The sequence below is a fragment of the Mangifera indica genome, chromosome 6 (assembly GCF_011075055.1).
Source record: "Mangifera indica cultivar Alphonso chromosome 6, CATAS_Mindica_2.1, whole genome shotgun sequence".
Lineage (NCBI taxonomy): Eukaryota > Viridiplantae > Streptophyta > Magnoliopsida > Sapindales > Anacardiaceae > Mangifera > Mangifera indica.
The window spans coordinates 8,493,774-8,511,057 of NC_058142.1; the positions used below are offsets into that span (position 1 = coordinate 8,493,774).

The 17,284-nt window shown below is 32.4% G+C and overlaps 2 protein-coding genes across 2 annotated transcripts; both read left to right on the forward strand.

Annotated features, from left to right (window-relative positions):
* Positions 1-955: 955 nt before the first annotated feature.
* Positions 956-1,862, forward strand: LOC123217870 (EPIDERMAL PATTERNING FACTOR-like protein 5). The gene is made up of 3 exons (XM_044638948.1): positions 956-1,254; positions 1,391-1,434; positions 1,538-1,862. The coding sequence occupies exons 1-3, from the start codon at positions 1,134-1,136 to the stop codon at positions 1,745-1,747; spliced, it is 375 nt and encodes a 124-aa protein (XP_044494883.1). The 5' UTR covers positions 956-1,133; the 3' UTR covers positions 1,748-1,862.
* An 8,910-nt stretch (positions 1,863-10,772) lies between these two features.
* LOC123219120 (probable phospholipid-transporting ATPase 4) lies at positions 10,773-16,929 on the forward strand. The gene is made up of 11 exons (XM_044640872.1): positions 10,773-11,024; positions 11,442-13,373; positions 13,484-13,594; positions 13,771-14,047; positions 14,130-14,218; positions 14,342-14,429; positions 14,528-14,737; positions 14,887-15,012; positions 15,424-15,522; positions 15,672-15,863; positions 15,941-16,929. Exons 2-11 carry the CDS (start codon positions 11,587-11,589, stop codon positions 16,622-16,624), a joined length of 3,663 nt encoding a protein of 1,220 aa, XP_044496807.1. The 5' UTR covers positions 10,773-11,024; positions 11,442-11,586; the 3' UTR covers positions 16,625-16,929.
* Positions 16,930-17,284: the final 355 nt, after the last annotated feature.

The window sequence follows — 17,284 nt, forward strand, 5'->3', positions numbered from 1 at the left end:
GGATTTTTTTCATCCCCCTCCCCGTCCCCTTCCCCGTTTCTATCGGAGAATCCTCTTCCCGCTAGGGTCGGGAAGAGTCAGAGCCCCTAACGTCAGACCCAAATTGTCATCCCTACTACCTAAAGTTTCAAATTTCGCTAGTGAATTTTCAATGAAAGACTACCAATCTCTCTCTCTCCCAATGACTTCTCTCTCTCCGACATTTTCCCTCTAACTAACGACATCTGAATTATGTCATAGATTGGACAAAAAAGTGCTAGAGGGAGAGAAGTCACAAAAAAGGAGAGAGATCAATCATCGTTCACTGAAAATTTGTCAATGAAGTTTGAAACCCTAGATAAAAAGAAAATATTACTTTTTAAAATTTAATTTTTTTTTAGAGAAATTATTGACTTTCTAAATTAAATGGGTAAAATAATATAAACTTTTATTAATATTATTATTAAATAATAATTTTATTTTGATTTTAATTAAAAATTTTAATAAATTTTATCTGGTGGATAAATATTTTGAGTTTTAAAAATTAAAAAGAGGGGGAAGGGCCAAAAAGTCTTTTGGCCTAGAATAAATGGAAAGCCTGCTATGGAGTTTTTCTTCCTTTTAAGCAATGAAACTAACAGAGGAAAAAAAAAAGATGCACTGCAGTCTAGGCAAGATTTCTTCATATATTAGTGGTGTTGCAGGTTTTGCAAACCCCAAAAAGGATGCTGTCATTAAGCCTAAAGGACCACCACATTCAGTAGGATAATACATTGACTTGAGATAGAGAGAAAGCTGAGAAGAGAAAGAAGACTCGTGTTTAGGGGAGAAAACAGATATGCATGAGGTGATCTCTTAGGGATTTTATCTATTTGACAAGATAACTTGAATGTCTTGTCTTGAAATCCAAGAAACATTTAGAGGTTCTGGGCTAGTTTTTGGGAAAAGAGACTCCGGTTGTGTTTTTTTTTTTTTTTTCAATTTTTACTTCTTAGATTTGATCTAACAATCATGCATGGCGGTATATAACTCACCAAGAGAGTGTGTTTGTGTGTGCTTCAACTTTCAAGTTCTCTCAATCTCCTCTCTCTCTCTGCCATCATCAGTAGAAAAATTACCATCATCATCATATCATATCTTGAAGTTTTGAGGAAATGAAGGGAAGATTATTTTTTAGTTTTATATTACTAACTTCTCAAATGGTGATCTGGGTTTCTGCTAGCAGCAGGCCTCTTGCACCTAGTGATGCTCTTGCTGCAGCTGCTCATCAACCAGGTTAGCTTCTTATACCCCAAAACTTCAACACTTTGTCCTCTCCTCCAAAAGGGTTATTTGTTTGGCTTTAACTTGAAAACTTCTCCATGAAAAGAAAATTTTCGTTTTCTTACTTTGAATGCTTGATCAATCACAGGCCAGAGTCCACTCAACTCTGATACAAAGATGAACTCAGAAGAGGTTTATTAGTTTACATATCCCTTCTCTTCATCTCTCCATTTGTGCCATTAATTACACCTTGCTAACAGCAAAAGTACTCACTCATTCAATCTTTAATTGAAAGGGCACCAAGACCACAAATGAAGAAGCATATTCTGGAATCGGGTCTAGTCCTCCAAGCTGTGAACACAAGTGTTACGGTTGCATTCCGTGTGAGGCTGTTCAAGTTCCCACCACCACTCACCACAAGAAATCCCATTTGGGGATTCTGTATGCAAATTATGAACCTGAGGGCTGGAAATGCAAGTGTGGTCCTTCCTTCTACGGCCCTTAGGTTTTGCCATCACATGTAATATTTTCCTCAAAATGCATCTTCCTCTTATTGTCATCTCATTGTACAATGCATCAACTTTGGAATAAATTAGCTCTCTGAAGTTTTCTTTTCTAAAGATCATAATGTCACTTAATTGAATATAAGATTTTGTTTGCAAGGCCCAAAAATATCATAAAGACAAGCTTATAAATTACACAGACAGTAGTTTCTCGTTTCCGGGGAAGGTCTGGCTGAGCGGGATTCCTTCTGTTGTATAAATTAATGTCTTTAAAGAGAAATACTATGTTAATACACTTTTACTACATAATTTACCTACACAAATGATACATCATTATATGGGTGAATGTTATTTTATTATTAATTCAAAATTATTCAATCACATGATAGTATATCATATATGTACTTAAATTGTATACCAAAAGTGTGTACACATAGTTTTATTAATATTTAAAATATATGTTTTAGTAGCAATAAAACTATCTGCATAATTTTTATGCACAAACAATGACGTGTCATAATATAAGTGGGTGTTATTTTATCTTTAATTTTCAACTGTCTAATCATATGATGATATATTATTATTTGTGTACATAGGACTACTCTCTTAGTAACTTATGCATATCAATGAGTATATTTTTTATTTAAATAAAACTATACATACAAATAAATAGTGTAAACTTTTATGTATAACCCAATGAGATAATTTATGATTAAATGATATAATTGTTTATTCTTTTTTTCTCATTTTAAAATTATTCATTCAGATTTTATTATATCAAATTATACATAAAACTTTATATAATTTATTTGTACACGAAATATTACTATTTAGTAGCCGCAAAAATATAAGTTGATTGATGTATGTAAATATATATTCATGACAAAAGTGATTGATAGATAGCCTATAGACATGGATCAATTGACTTGACTTTCATCCCATAATTTTGGTGAGTGTGATGGTCACCTGTGGAGAGTGTAATGGTCTGAGAAGAAGACTCAAAAGGAATTATGATTAGTGGTGAACCATGTCAGGATATGATGTTTTTACTATCCCAGTTTTCTAAACAATCAACAAAAACATTGGCGGTTGCTTCCATCCTTTTAACTGAGGCTTTTGTTTTGTGTTCACTGACAATAAACCAGAGTTTCATTCCTCTGAGAAAACAAGGCATGGAAGGGAGTTTGAACCATAAAAAGGGCCAAAAGACTTATTCCCACCCATGGGTTGATGAAAACCCCATCTTTTAACTATTAACTTTTAAAATCATAAATATTTGTTCTACTATTAAAATTTATTATTAAAATTAAGATAAAAATATTATTTAACTAAAAATATTAAAAAAATAAAAAATTTACCATATTTTCTTTATCCTTAATTTAAAAATTTTACAATTTTTTTCTATCCAAAGTTTGAAAAATAATGATAAATTTCACTAGAAATGATAACAGTTTTAAAACACTTTATGAAAATGGTTATTTTTCAAACTTTGAGTAGATAAAAATTGTTAGATTATCAAACTAAAGAGGGAAATGTGTAAATTTTTTTATGTTTTTAATATTTTTAGTTAAATAATATTTTTACCTTTAATTTTAACAAAATAATAGATATTAGAGCTTTTAAAAGTCAAGGAACAAGTGACAAGATTTTCATCAAATAAGTCTTTTGGCCCATAAAAAATGATTGAGGTGGGCTTCTCATTTTGAGTGCCTAACATGTCAGAACTTACATAATATGACCTTTGAACTAGGGGTGGATTTGAAGCGAGTTTGTTCAAGCATGAAACAAGCTTTGCTCGAATGAGCCTGAGCCTGAGCTTGCCTTGAACAAGCCCGAGCCTGAATTTTAAAACCAAAATGAATACGACCCTGAATAAGAACACCGGTTAAGCGAGCTGAACACTCAAATAAAAAAACATTTAACTTAGAACAAACGACACCGTTTGCTCTTTGAAATACGAGCCCAAAGCGAACCCGAGCCCGAACACATGAACCCAAGCTAAGTGCGAGTTGAGCCTGAACACAAAAATTATGAAACGAGCCAAACACGAACATGTGTTTAGCGAGCTCGGCAAGCTCGAGCCCGAGCTTGGGCTCACTGAAAACGAGCCGAAAACGAGTTGGGCCCTGTTTGGGCTCGACTCGGCTTGTATCCAGCCTTACTTTTAACACTTACAGATGACAATTAACAACTAAAACAGAAACAAACCAATTCCCTGAGACTTCAGTCTTTTGTAAATTTCGCTAGCCTGGAAATCGAAATGTTTAGATATATTATCATATGCAGCTGTGATTGCTATGTTTCAGAACAATGTTGTTGTCTTTAAGTTTGTCCAAGACCTGCACTTGGTGGTGGTGGTGGTGGTGGTGGCGGAGGAGGAGCACTCCTGGTAATGCAATTGTCTGCCTATTTGCAGCTTAATTGTAAGTTAATTTTTGTCATCATTTGGCCAAATCAAATCCTTGAAATTAATCATTGGTGGAAGCCACTAATAGGTTGGAGTCGGCCAATTAAATACTGGTTGTTGGTATCTTTCATTTTCTAACTCGAATTAAACCGTTTTCATTTGAATCAAACTCAAACCACTTTTAATGTTAGCTCGACAAATTTGAATCTCGTTATTTTTATTCGAGTCAAATTCAAACAAAAGAGTATTTGACCTTAGCTCACTCTGTATCCACCCTTATATGTCCCCCTTTCCAAGCTAGCTATTGTGATCTCATTCACAAAAATAAATTGTATTGATATTATTTAATAATGCAAAAAATAAATGAGAATTATAATATTGCAAGCATTTCTTTAAAAGGTGAAATTTTTATTGAACATGAATTGGATGGATGAAAGTAAACGCAATAATAATATAACTACTAATTTAGCTATAAATAAGAATCTTAATTAATTACAAATTCTAAAAAATTAAGACTTTATAAAATAATTTTAATATATTTTAATTTTAACTAAAATTGAGTTACCCTATAACAAAATAATCTTTAAAATTCTTAATTATATTTATCAATACAAAATAGTTTCTTAACAATTTTAATTAAATATTAAATTCTAAACATAATATAAAACCAATTTAAAATTAAAAACTCACACACACACACACACACACACACACACACACACGTATACTATCTTAACATGTCTGGTGACAAGGTATTCCACCATGGCACTTGCCACATCATCATGCTCCCACATCTCGGTTGCTTTCTTGTGTATTGGGTTTATTTCACAATTTTTGTCCAACCACTACCTTGCCCCCCTTTTCAAGTTTTTATGCATTTTGTATCTTTTTCTATCCAATGTCTCTCTTGCATTATATCTTTCTTTGATATCTTTTTTGTTCATGTCTTAGTCTTTGTTTTCCCATAATGGATTGAAAATCTTGATCTCCCTCCAAGGAAAATAATTATAAAGAAAATCCAACACTTGTAGCTAGAGTTGAATTCGAATCGAGCTGAGTTCAACTTGGTTTATATATAGTTGTGCTCAAGCTTGTCAAGCTCATGAAAACCAAGCTTGAATTCGGTTCGACTCATTTTTCATTATTAAAACAACGTCATTTTAATATATATTAGTCAAAACGACGTCGTTTTATATCAAAATTTTTAATTGAAAATTTTGACGAGTAACTCAAACTCGACCAAACTCGTATAGGACTAACTCGTTTTGGACTCGTTCGAATCGAATTCAAATGAACTTAGTTCGAATCTAGCCCTACTTGTAGCAAGTCCGTAGTGAGAGTGAGTTTACTAATCTCATAACATCAAACAAGAAGCAGAAAAAACAGTAGATGAATAAAAAAAAATATTCTAGCGAAAATAATCAACTAAAATTCAAAATCATCCAAAAAAAACAGTTTATGATTTGGAACCGTTTTAAAACCACTTAAATTATAAACATTTTATAGTTTTTTTTAACCCAATCGAAACAATTAATCGTACACGGTTTAATCCAACTTAATAGGTCAAATCATTTTTTGCACACCCAAAAAAATCTCATTAATGAGCTAGGGCTTTCATTGTTAAAGGCATATAGTTGGAGAGAATAAAGATCAAATTGAAGATAGATGATAGATGATGATGACATTGGTAACCATCGAGCAAAATGATTTTTATGTTTTTTATGTAACAATTTTTATTAAAGAAAATAAATTAGAGATGAGCAAATAAACTTGGAAGATGATACATGTTCTTTTATCCAAGTTTGTGTAAGACATAGTCATTTGGCCTAAAGGAAAATACCCATTTTAGGTCTCCGATATGTACTTTATTGATCATATTATTATTACTCAGTGTATCGATAAAATAGATGAAAATAATGATAATTAAATTTTATATTATATCATATATTAAAAATTTATTTTTATGTATTGTGCATTAAATATCATATTGTATTATATAATATAACTTTTAAAAAATAAATAATTAATAAAATAATAAAAAACATAATAATATATAATTATTTTAAAAAATATTATAAACATTTTTAAAATTTTAAAATTATATATATCTCTCTATTATATTATCATTTTCTCTCATATTAATAATAAGTATTATATATATATTTTTAATATGATATATTTTATAATAAGTATATTTTTTATTTATATTATATTATATACAGTAAAATAATGATAAATAAAAATAATAGCAATATGTGTCGGTCATACAGAATCAGAATGTCTCTGCGTGTACATATGGTTGGTGTAAAACCAACATGGGGCTGTGGACAAATTCAAAAGACTGAAAATAAAAAGTCAACAAATCAGACGGTGCTAGAGACGCGTTGTTTTGATCTAAAGATTCCTAGTCAATTCAAAGTGGGCCACCGCTACTCGCTGTTATCCATTTCTGATTGACTGGCCTGTCCCACAAGATTGGAATATACAAAAATAATATTATAATAAAAAATATATATAAAATTTTAAATTTTTATAAATATTTATGATATTTTTAAAATAATAATATATTAATTAGATTTTTATATTATTTTATTTTTTAAAAATTTTATCATATGATATAATATAATATATGATATATAATATAAAAAATTAAATTTTTTATATATGATACAATATAAAATTTAATTATTATGATGATTATAGGTTATTATTATAAAAAAATAAAAAATATATTAAAATTATCGTTGAAAAAGGTTTTTTAAAATAAATTATTTGGATGATTTATTTACTTAATATTTCTCCTTTTTGGTAAAAGGCACTAAATTAAAGCCTCAAATCGTGGCGGCACATTTGCATGAAATTTCCAAAATGAAGTACAGCGCACGTGCAAGTCGGCAAAGACACTCCTATGGAGTTTGCACATAAAAGCAGATATAATTACGTGCATAAATAATATTTATAATTTTATATATAAATAATAATATAAAATTATATAATTAAATAATATCTTATTTTTTATTTTTAATTATTTAATTATATAATAATATATTATTATATATATTATTTATGTATATAATACTGTTGAAAAAAAATTAAAATTTGTGACAGCCAATCCAATCCATTGTGTAGTATAAAGATAATTAATAAGTGAATTTAGAACATGGTAGACCAGGCCACAGTTCGTGAACCGTCAGTTTCGATTCGAAACTATCGGTTCACGGTTCGAAAACATAAGGACCCTGAACTGAAACCGTAATAGGACTGTTCATCCACGGTTCGGAACCGACAGTTCCAGTTCATAGCCCTGGTTCGGAACCGATGATTTCGATTCGAAACCGATATTGAACCGTCAATTTTAATACATGATCTTGATTTAATTTTTAAATTATTAATTACAATAATTAAAAATTAAAAAAAAAAAACTTAGACTTAATTTTTCAATTCAGCTTCCTACGTATCTTCTTAGGGTCTATAACTTGATTTTCATTCACATTTGATATATATAAATATTGACCAAATATCTTATTACTAGAAGAATTTTCACTACTTATCATTTTTTGATAATAAATAAAATTAATTATATAAATAAATTATTTGATTAATTATAAAAGATAATAAAAAAGTAAATAAAATTAATTATATAATTAATTATGAAAGATAATACAAAAATAATAAATAAAATTAATTATAGAAATAAATTCTATAATTAATTATGAATTGTATAATAAAAATAGAAATTAGAATTAATAAAAAATTAAGAAAGAATTTAATTAAATTTAAGAGAATTTGATTGAATTGAAAGATTGAGAGAGTATTAAGAGTTGAAAGAATGAGAATGAGAGTTTGAAGGATTGAGAATGAGAGTAGTAGTGCGATTGAAATTTAAGAGAATAAAATTTGAATTGGTAAATATATAGAAAAAAAAAATTGAAAAAATTAAAAAATAGGGGGGTAAAATAATTTAAGAAATTGCAGGGGACCTATGAAAAATTTGCAGGGGACTTGGTCCCTGCAATTTCGCTGAAAATTGCAGGGGACCGGTCCCCTGCAAGTTTTCTTCAAACTTCAGCAAGCCAACGGTCCAAGGGGACCGTTGGCTGGTTAAATAAAATTAAAAAAAATTCAAAAAATTTAAAAAAAATTCAAATTTTTTTCGTCTCAGTACAGTAAACTACCGGTTTATAAACCGGTGTGAATCAATGGTTTCACGGTTCTAATTTATGTAAACCGAAACTGAACCACAGAACCTCGGTTTCAATTTTGGTTCAATCTGGTTCCGAGTTTATCGGTTCTAATTTTGGTTTTATCCAGGCTAATTTATATCCGGTTCACAGGCCAAACCGCCCGTGGCCAGTTCTAGAACGTGGAGTAAATTTTATAAGCACGTGGAGTTGTAGATCTAATTTGCCACCAGTCTAATTATGAATACTTGAAGACAAACAAAGATGCAGTTGAGTTGGATTGCATGAATCCTTCATTTTTAATGGAGGGTAGTGGGACACCTCACCCACTTTTATTTATTTCCCTGTTTTCTCAAAGAGGGCCAAAAGGCTTACTCCCACTAAAGGCAGTACGTTTTAAAAATTTAAATATTAATCTTTTTAATTTTAAAAATTAATAAAATTTATTAAATTTAAGATTGTAATTATTATTTAATTAATAGTATTAAAATATATATTATCTTATTTTTAAAAATTCATAATTTCCTCTTATTTTTAATTTTGAAATTTTTTTTTAAGGTTTCAATTTTTTTTGATAAACAGAATTTGACTGACAACTCATCTTTTTCGTTGATGATCTCTCTCTTTAAATCTGACCAAATTATAAAGATGATTGGATGTCATTTTGTTATTGATTTAACAAATTCAACCATCATTTTATCCAATATTATGGTTTTATATATCTTTTAAAAATGTCTAGTTAGTTCAAGAGGGCTAGTTTATTTATTTATTTATTTGTTTATTATTATTTTTTAAACAAGAAATCCTACTCGAATTAAACCACTTTTTTGAAGTTAAACCAACCACAACGAATAAATAAAACTCAGAATCTAGTAAGTAAATAAAATTTTATATTTAGTGACGATCTCATAATTACTAAATTAGATCAGTCAAAAATATAATTTTGATATACCATCATAAAAACTTAAACCCAAACTCTTATCTTCGATGTCGTAAAAACTTAAATACAAGCTTTTATATTTAATATTACACTTTTTTGCCACTTTAACTACTTTTAGAGTTAACTCAGACTTATTTATATGTAGTGTTATTGTCTCTTTTGTTATGTGATGTATTGTTGTACGAATAAAAACATGTTATATTTTGTAATTTAATGTTAAACATGGTGGACAATATAAGATTTGGGATCAAATTTATAAATTATAAAATCTCTTAAGACATCAACTAAAATTTTTGTTATGAATCCAATCCACTTGTCCAAACCTAACAAAAAAGAAACAGTTCTTATAAGTAAATATGAGTTACTTGCCAACTAGGATCGGTAGGTCCCACTCTATTATTTCCTAATTCTGTTATTTTAATTAAAATTACTATTTTACCCTTATTTTAGGGTTTTATATTATTCAAAATTTTATCTTTAGTCACCCCCAAAGTTTAGAAACATTATATTTGCACCCTTGTTGCCACCATTTTCATAAACAACACTAGTGATATCTCCGCTCCTCTCCGATCAATTAAGGAATCCAAAGAACTTCGATGACTACTTCATTCATGAACAATCGATGAACAAACCCTAATTGACAAGAAAATTGATAGTGCTGTAAGCAAATTAGATTGATGGGGAAAACCTAAGAACCATGACGTTCCTCTGTACGAAAGCAAGCGTTGAGGAACCAACCTAAATCTCACAAGCACAGATGGTCGTTGTCAGTCGAAAATGAGCGTCGAGCATGATAACGAGTGTTTGACCTAGATCTCTCACTCTTTTTTTGATTGAAAATCCATGATTAAAGCATTAAAAATACCATCGGGGAGAAAGAGACTCTCGTCTCCAAAGGGAGAAAACATTAGAAGAATTTCGTAGGAGAAATGGAACCCTAGCAAGGGGAAAATGTAATTTTTTTTAAAATTTAATATTAGGAAAAATTATAAGTTTTTTAAACTAAGAGAGAAAATGAGATAAAGTTTTATGATTTTTAATATATTATTAATTATATAAAACTTTACCCTTAAAATTAATTGATTCTGTTATAAATAAGAATTTGAATTTTTCAAAAATTAATGAATACTAGTTTAGAGATCCAACCGTCCTTAGATGGAAATAAGTCCATTCACCTCGAGGTTTATAATAACAATTTTTATATTAATTACGTAAATCTTTTTATCACTACTTTTTTGTGGTAAAATAAAAATAACACACTGTTATAAATTTTAATGACATTTATATTATTATTTAATTTAAAAAAAATTGCCTTCGGAATAAACTCCATTAAATATGAGCTAAGATAGTTACGCTTAAACTCATGCCATGTAGGATTTTATTCCTTTTTATTTTATTTTATTTTTTAAGATCTTTAATTTTCTTTTTCAGAAATTCAAACTAATAAAGTAATTAAATGTAAAAATAAGAAATATAAATATAGAAAGAGAAGGCTCCCCGAAAATTCCTGGTTTGGTTTGGTTTGGTTTGGTTTTGTTTTCCAGAGGGAGAGAGAAATGGTGTAAACCAGTGTCCTCTTTCTCTCTCTCCCTTTTCAAAACAAAAATTAAGAAACAAACTATTTTTTTATTGAAATTTCACAACTTGTCTTGATCTACAATTCGCTCGTTTCAATTCTGGCACTTTTCGCCAAGTGGGTATTTTTCATTTTGCATTTTGGCGATAGAACCACCCCACTCCAGAATTTTCAGGTACCACTTTTTGGCCTTTCTTTTTCAATGTTTTCGTGTTGAGTGTTGAGTTGGGTATTTGAGTTTTCTGAATTTGATGCTTGTAGGATGAAGAATCTAGAGCTGTAATGATGCTTTGTTATTTATGTTTTAGCTGCACATTGTTTCATTTTGTTTTTTTTTTTTTATGGTTGCGGAGAATGGGCAATTGGGTTTGCGATTTCAGCTATCAAGTTTTTGTTTTGATGGCTCGTTGGATGATATTATCAATGTGGGTTTGTTAAATTAAGCTTTGTTATAAAATTTTGTAATTTTGTTCTTTGGATAGAGGGCGATTTATTTGAGGTTGTCATTTGATTATGTTTTTATGCAATGTTATATTAATGTGGGCTGCAATTTTTCGAAGGCATTGATTTTTGTGATACGGTTATTGTTCAGGCCTGAGAATAAGGAATTATGCTCCTGGGCACCTTCAGAATTGATAAAGAACACAAGATTGGAGTGGTTTTTTTTTTTTTGTTTTGATGGCTGTCTGGCTGTTGTAAAATTTTCTTTCCTTTACTGAGCTTAAATATTCTGAGACATGGCACGAGGTAGGATAAGGGTAAAGGCAAAGCTCCGGCTGAGCCAGCTCTATACATTTGCATGCATCAGGCCAGAACTAGGGGGAGTTCAGGGGTCAGCTTCTGAGCACACTCGACTTGTATATTGCAATCAACCTCGTATGCACCATAAAAAACCTTTGAAATATCGGGACAATTCTATATCAACCACAAAGTATAATTTTTTCTCATTCTTGCCCAAAGCACTCTTTGAGCAATTTAATCGAGTTGCCAATATTTACTTCCTTATTGCTGCACTTCTCTCTGTAACACCACTCTCCCCATTCTCCCCTGTAAGTATGCTTCTTCCATTGGCAATTGTTGTCGGGGTCAGTATGGCAAAAGAAGCTTTAGAAGATTGGAGGAGGTTTATGCAAGACAAAGAGGTTAATGCTCGGAAGGTATGTATTCATAAAGGGGATGGTGTTTTTGACTATAGGCCCTGGGAAAAGATTCGAGTTGGGGATGTGGTGAAAGTGGAGAAGAATGATTTTTTTCCAGCTGATTTGCTTTTCTTGTCTTCAAGTTATGAGGATGGGATTTGCTATGTGGAGACAATGAACTTAGATGGTGAGACAAACTTGAAGGTCAAAAGATCTTTGGAGGCTACTTCATCTTTGGATGATGATGAGTGTTTCAAGAATTTCAACGGAATTATAAGATGTGAAGACCCAAACCCCAGTCTTTACACCTTTGTCGGTAATATTGAATATGATCGTCAGGTTTTTGCTATTGATCCTAGTCAGATCCTCCTTAGAGACTCAAAACTCCGGAATACAACTTTTGTTTATGGGGTGGTGATATTCACGGGTCATGATAGTAAAGTCATGCAGAATTCAACAACCTCTCCTTCAAAAAGGAGTAGAATAGAGAAAAAGATGGACAAGATAATATTTTTCCTTTTTGCTATTCTTCTGACAATATCAGTGATGAGTTCAATAGGCTTTGCTGTGAAGATAAAGTTCCAAGTACCAGACTGGTGGTACTTAAAACCTGATGACACCGATGCATACTTTAATCCTAGCAAGCCCCTCCTGCCTGGGCTCGCTCATCTGGTCACTGCTCTCATTCTTTATGGGTATTTAATACCAATTTCTCTCTATCTTTCAATTGAGGTTGTGAAGTTTCTGCAAGCAGTTTTCATTAACCAAGACATGCACATGTATGATGAAGAAAGTGGGATTCCTGCTCAAGCACGGACATCAAATCTTAATGAGGAATTGGGTCAGGTAGATACTATCCTCTCTGATAAAACTGGGACTTTGACCTGCAACCAGATGGATTTTCTTAAGTGTTCCATTGCTGGTACGGCATATGGTGTGCGTTCTAGTGAAGTTGAACTTGCTTGCGCTAAACAGATGGCTATGGACCTTGAGGATGAAAATGAAGACATCTTAAGTTGCCCAAAGCATATTAATATTACATCAGAATTTGAACTGGAGACTGTCATCACTTCTAATGATGAAAAGGACAGTAAACGTGTCATAAAGGGCTTTAGCTTTGAGGACAGCCGCCTAATGGAAGGAAACTGGTTACAAGAACCTAATGTAGATGTCATTGCATTGTTTTTCCGAATATTAGCGGTTTGTCACACTGCTATTCCTGAGCTGAATGAAGAGACTGGCGATGTCACATATGAAGCAGAATCACCTGACGAAGGGGCTTTTCTTGTTGCTGCTAGGGAGTTTGGTTTTGAGTTTTGTAGAAGAACTCAATCCAGTGTGTTTATCCGTGAAATATATCATTCTTCAGGACAGCCAACTGAAAGGTGAGGATTTAAATGACTAATTTTCCCTGTGTAGCTTTTTTTGTTCAATACCTGATTTCCTTTAATATTCAGTGTTGTAGCATCTTCATTGTATTTTCTGAATTTTGCAGAGAGTACAAAATTCTCAATTTGTTGGATTTCACTAGCAAAAGAAAGCGAATGAGTGTAATTGTTCAGGATGAGGATGGGGAGATTATTCTCTTCTGCAAAGGCGCTGACAGGTTATCATCACAACTTTTTTTTATATTGATATGACTTCATCTACTGTTTGGGTTGTTACTGGTTTCATTTGAGTTTTGCTAATGGGCAAATGGTCAATATTAGCTATACTTTTTAAACTTTTGCAATCATCTCATTGTATGCCACTATGCATAAGTTCTTTGCTTGGAATATGCAGCATTATTTTTGATCGGCTATCAAATAATGGAAGACTGTATTTGGAAGCCACTACTAGGCACTTGAATGAATATGGAGAAGCTGGATTGCGTACATTGGCACTTGCTTACAGAAAACTTGATGAGTCTGAGTATACTTCTTGGAACAATGAGTTTCTAAAAGCCAAAACTTCTATTGCGGCTGATAGAGAGGTTACACTCGAGCGGATTTCAGATATGATGGAAAAGGATCTGATCCTTGTTGGTGCTACTGCTGTGGAGGACAGATTGCAAAAAGGGGTAAACATAATCATTGCCGTATAGCTATTTATATAATTTTCTCTTGATTTACTTAAGGGTGATTTGTTTATTTTTTCTTTAGGTGCCCCAATGCATAGATAAACTTGCACAAGCTGGTCTCAAGATCTGGGTGTTGACAGGAGACAAGATGGAAACTGCAATCAACATAGGGTTTGTATCTTAATTAAATTAGAAGGCTCTTCTTAACACTTATTACTTAAATGTTGTAATCCAAAACAAGAATTATTTTTGCTTGTCAAGCCAACATACTGGAAATTTTCTTGCATGATGCAGGTTTGCCTGTAGTTTGCTTCGACAAGGTATGAAGCAGATCTTTATAGCAGCACTGAACTCTGATGCAATAGCCCAAGATGCCAAACAGGTATATATATGTATAACTTTGAAATGAGTATGGGTTTTATTATCCAGAAAGTTCATTCCATTTCATGTTAGACTCTCTTGTCCTTTGCTACCAACCAGGCTATTAAAGAGGACATTTTGAGCCAAATCACTAATGCCTCACAAATGATCAAGCTCGAAAAAGACCCACATGCTGCGTTTGCATTAATTATTGATGGAAAATCACTAACCTATGCTTTGGAGGATGACTTGAAGCTTCATTTTTTGGGACTAGCAGTTGATTGTGCATCTGTTATATGCTGTCGTGTCTCTCCCAAGCAGAAAGCGCTGGTACAATTTTCTCAGCAGTTGCTTCAGTCTTGCAACATTATCTGTTCTGCATTTTAATCATCAATCAGTGGCATTCCTGCAAGTGACCAATCCCAATACGCCTTCCTTTGTTAGGTCATGTACTCAACTTTTTTTTTTTTTGGAACCAGGTAACTAGGTTAGTGAAAGAAGGAACTGGGAAAACCACCTTGGCAATTGGTGATGGTGCAAATGATGTTGGAATGATTCAAGAAGCTGACATTGGTGTTGGTATCAGTGGGGTGGAGGGTATGCAGGTAGGCAACACATCCATCTTGCTCCTAAAGTATGACATATTCATAGAACAGTGTAAATTTTCTCTTTTAACTTTTGAAATCTGCCTTTCATAGTGTAAATATCATCTGTTTCTAGTGTGGAATATCTTTCCAAGTATATGTTTACTATCAGTTATGCCCCAAAATTTTAGGACCCATGGAAATTTAATCTTTGGTGGATGGAGTATATCGTGCTTCTGTTGCTTTTTTCTAGCTATTTTTGTGGCTCGATGTGTTACTTTTTGGAAAGGGATATCAAACCTGATTGTTTCTTTCTATTTGGATGATGTACTTGATTTTGTCTATTTTATATTATGATGAATCTAGGGCTCTTTTGATATATGTTATTTCTAAATTTCGATATGAAGTTTTCCAACTTGTAACTATTTGCAGGCTGTGATGGCTAGTGACTTCTCTATCGCCCAATTTCGATTTTTGGAAAGACTTCTGGTTGTGCATGGACACTGGTGCTACAAAAGGATTGCTCAGATGGTAACAATCAACCTTTCCCACCTTAGTTTCTTCTTTTCACACCTATTTTTTTAGTAAGCTAGCTGCATGCACGACAAGTTGCTTGTATATGTATGGAAGTTATTTATTTGTAATTCATAGTCATTTTAACTATTTTGTTTCGCATACAGATTTGCTATTTCTTCTACAAAAATATAGCATTTGGTCTCACGCTCTTCTACTTCGAGGCATTTGCGGGCTTTTCTGGACAGTCAATGTACGATGACTGGTATATGCTATCCTTCAATGTCGTTCTTACTGCACTGCCAGTCATTTCATTGGGAGTTTTTGAACAAGATGTTTCTTCTGAGATCTGTTTACAGGTTTGTGCCACTTACAAGATTTTGCTAGCGAATCCTTTTCTGTATTAGCTTTGTCATAATATTTACTTATTTTGCAGTTCCCTGCACTGTATCAGCAAGGACCCAAAAATTTGTTTTTCGATTGGTTTAGGATATTTGGTTGGATTGGAAATGGTGTCTATGCCTCGATCATCATTTTTATCCTCAATATTATCATTTTCTACGACCAAGCTTTCCGTCCCGAAGGCCAGACTGCTGACATGGCTGTTGTTGGTGCTACAATGTTCACTTGTATTATCTGGGTTGTCAATGTTCAGATTGCTCTTACTATCTGCCACTTCACATGGATCCAACACTTGTTTATCTGGGGCAGCATAGCTACTTGGTATTTGTTTCTCTTACTTTATGGCATGGCACCTCCCACAATTTCTGGGAATTCTTATCAAATTCTAGTTGAAGCTCTTGCTCCCGCACCAATCTTCTGGACAACCACCTTACTGGTAACTGTTTCATGTAATATTGTTTACTTCACCCACATATCTTACCAAAGATGTATCACACCCATGGATCATCATGTTATCCAAGAAATCAAGTACTATAAGAAGGACGTGGAGGATCAACACATGTGGACCAGAGAACGGTCCAAGGCAAGACAAAAAACCAAGATCGGTTTCACAGCAAGAGTAGAGGCTAAGATGAGGCAGTTAAAAGGGAAGTTGAATAAGAAGGCCTCAATTTTGGCTGAAAAACCTGTAGCAACTGCATTAGGTCGAAGTCCATGATTTTTCTTTGTTTTCTTTTCGAAATTCTTTAGGCTTTCGGCTGTCTATGGTTTTGCTCCCTTGGCCCTTCTCTGATTCATTTCTAGATTAATTTTTTTCCCTTCTTTTATGTGCTTAGATGGGATTGATTGCTTGAAGATCATTCATTCTTTGCACAAAGGAGCCATGGGGCACTCCTGTATTTGTATGTATAGTATTGCTAAGGACTGATGAGACAGTTTACAGATTGTGAAGATGTTAAAAATCTACATTCTATTAAATATCTAGTGAAAGGTCAAAACAACCCGTATACAATTTTGCTTCAATCATCATCTCTGGCCTTTTTTTATCTACATTTTGAATTGACAGTTCTGAGTCTTCCAAAATGTTAAGCTGCAGAAGACCCTGTCAACCACAAATTTCAAATAAATTTAAGTCACTTTCAATCCAAGCTTGAATGTTTTAATATGGTTCTTCTCTTTGCATCAAAGTATATTCTTCCTCTTCTTTCATGTAAACGGACAATTCGGTTAGGTGAAACCAACCACTTAGCTGAATTCTATGCTCCTCATGCCCACCGGCTAACAAATCAAACCATTTGCGTCTCTATTTGACTAGAATAAAATTATGCGTAGTTTGTGGTTGGATAATGTCTCACTTCAAAATTACTTAATTAAATAC

Excerpts from the sequence above, each read along its gene's own strand:
- LOC123219120 (XM_044640872.1), top strand. The coding sequence starts at position 11,587 with ATGGCACGAGGTAGGATAAGGGTAAAGGCAAAGCTCCGGCTGAGCCAG. Across the intron at positions 15,013-15,423 it reads GTGGGGTGGAGGGTATGCAG|GCTGTGATGGCTAGTGACTT; the intron begins GTAGGCAACACA and ends AACTATTTGCAG. Across the intron at positions 15,864-15,940 it reads CTTCTGAGATCTGTTTACAG|TTCCCTGCACTGTATCAGCA; the intron begins GTTTGTGCCACT and ends CTTATTTTGCAG.
- LOC123217870 (XM_044638948.1), top strand. The coding sequence starts at position 1,134 with ATGAAGGGAAGATTATTTTTTAGTTTTATATTACTAACTTCTCAAATG. Across the intron at positions 1,255-1,390 it reads TGCAGCTGCTCATCAACCAG|GCCAGAGTCCACTCAACTCT; the intron begins GTTAGCTTCTTA and ends GATCAATCACAG. Across the intron at positions 1,435-1,537 it reads CAAAGATGAACTCAGAAGAG|GGCACCAAGACCACAAATGA; the intron begins GTTTATTAGTTT and ends TTTAATTGAAAG.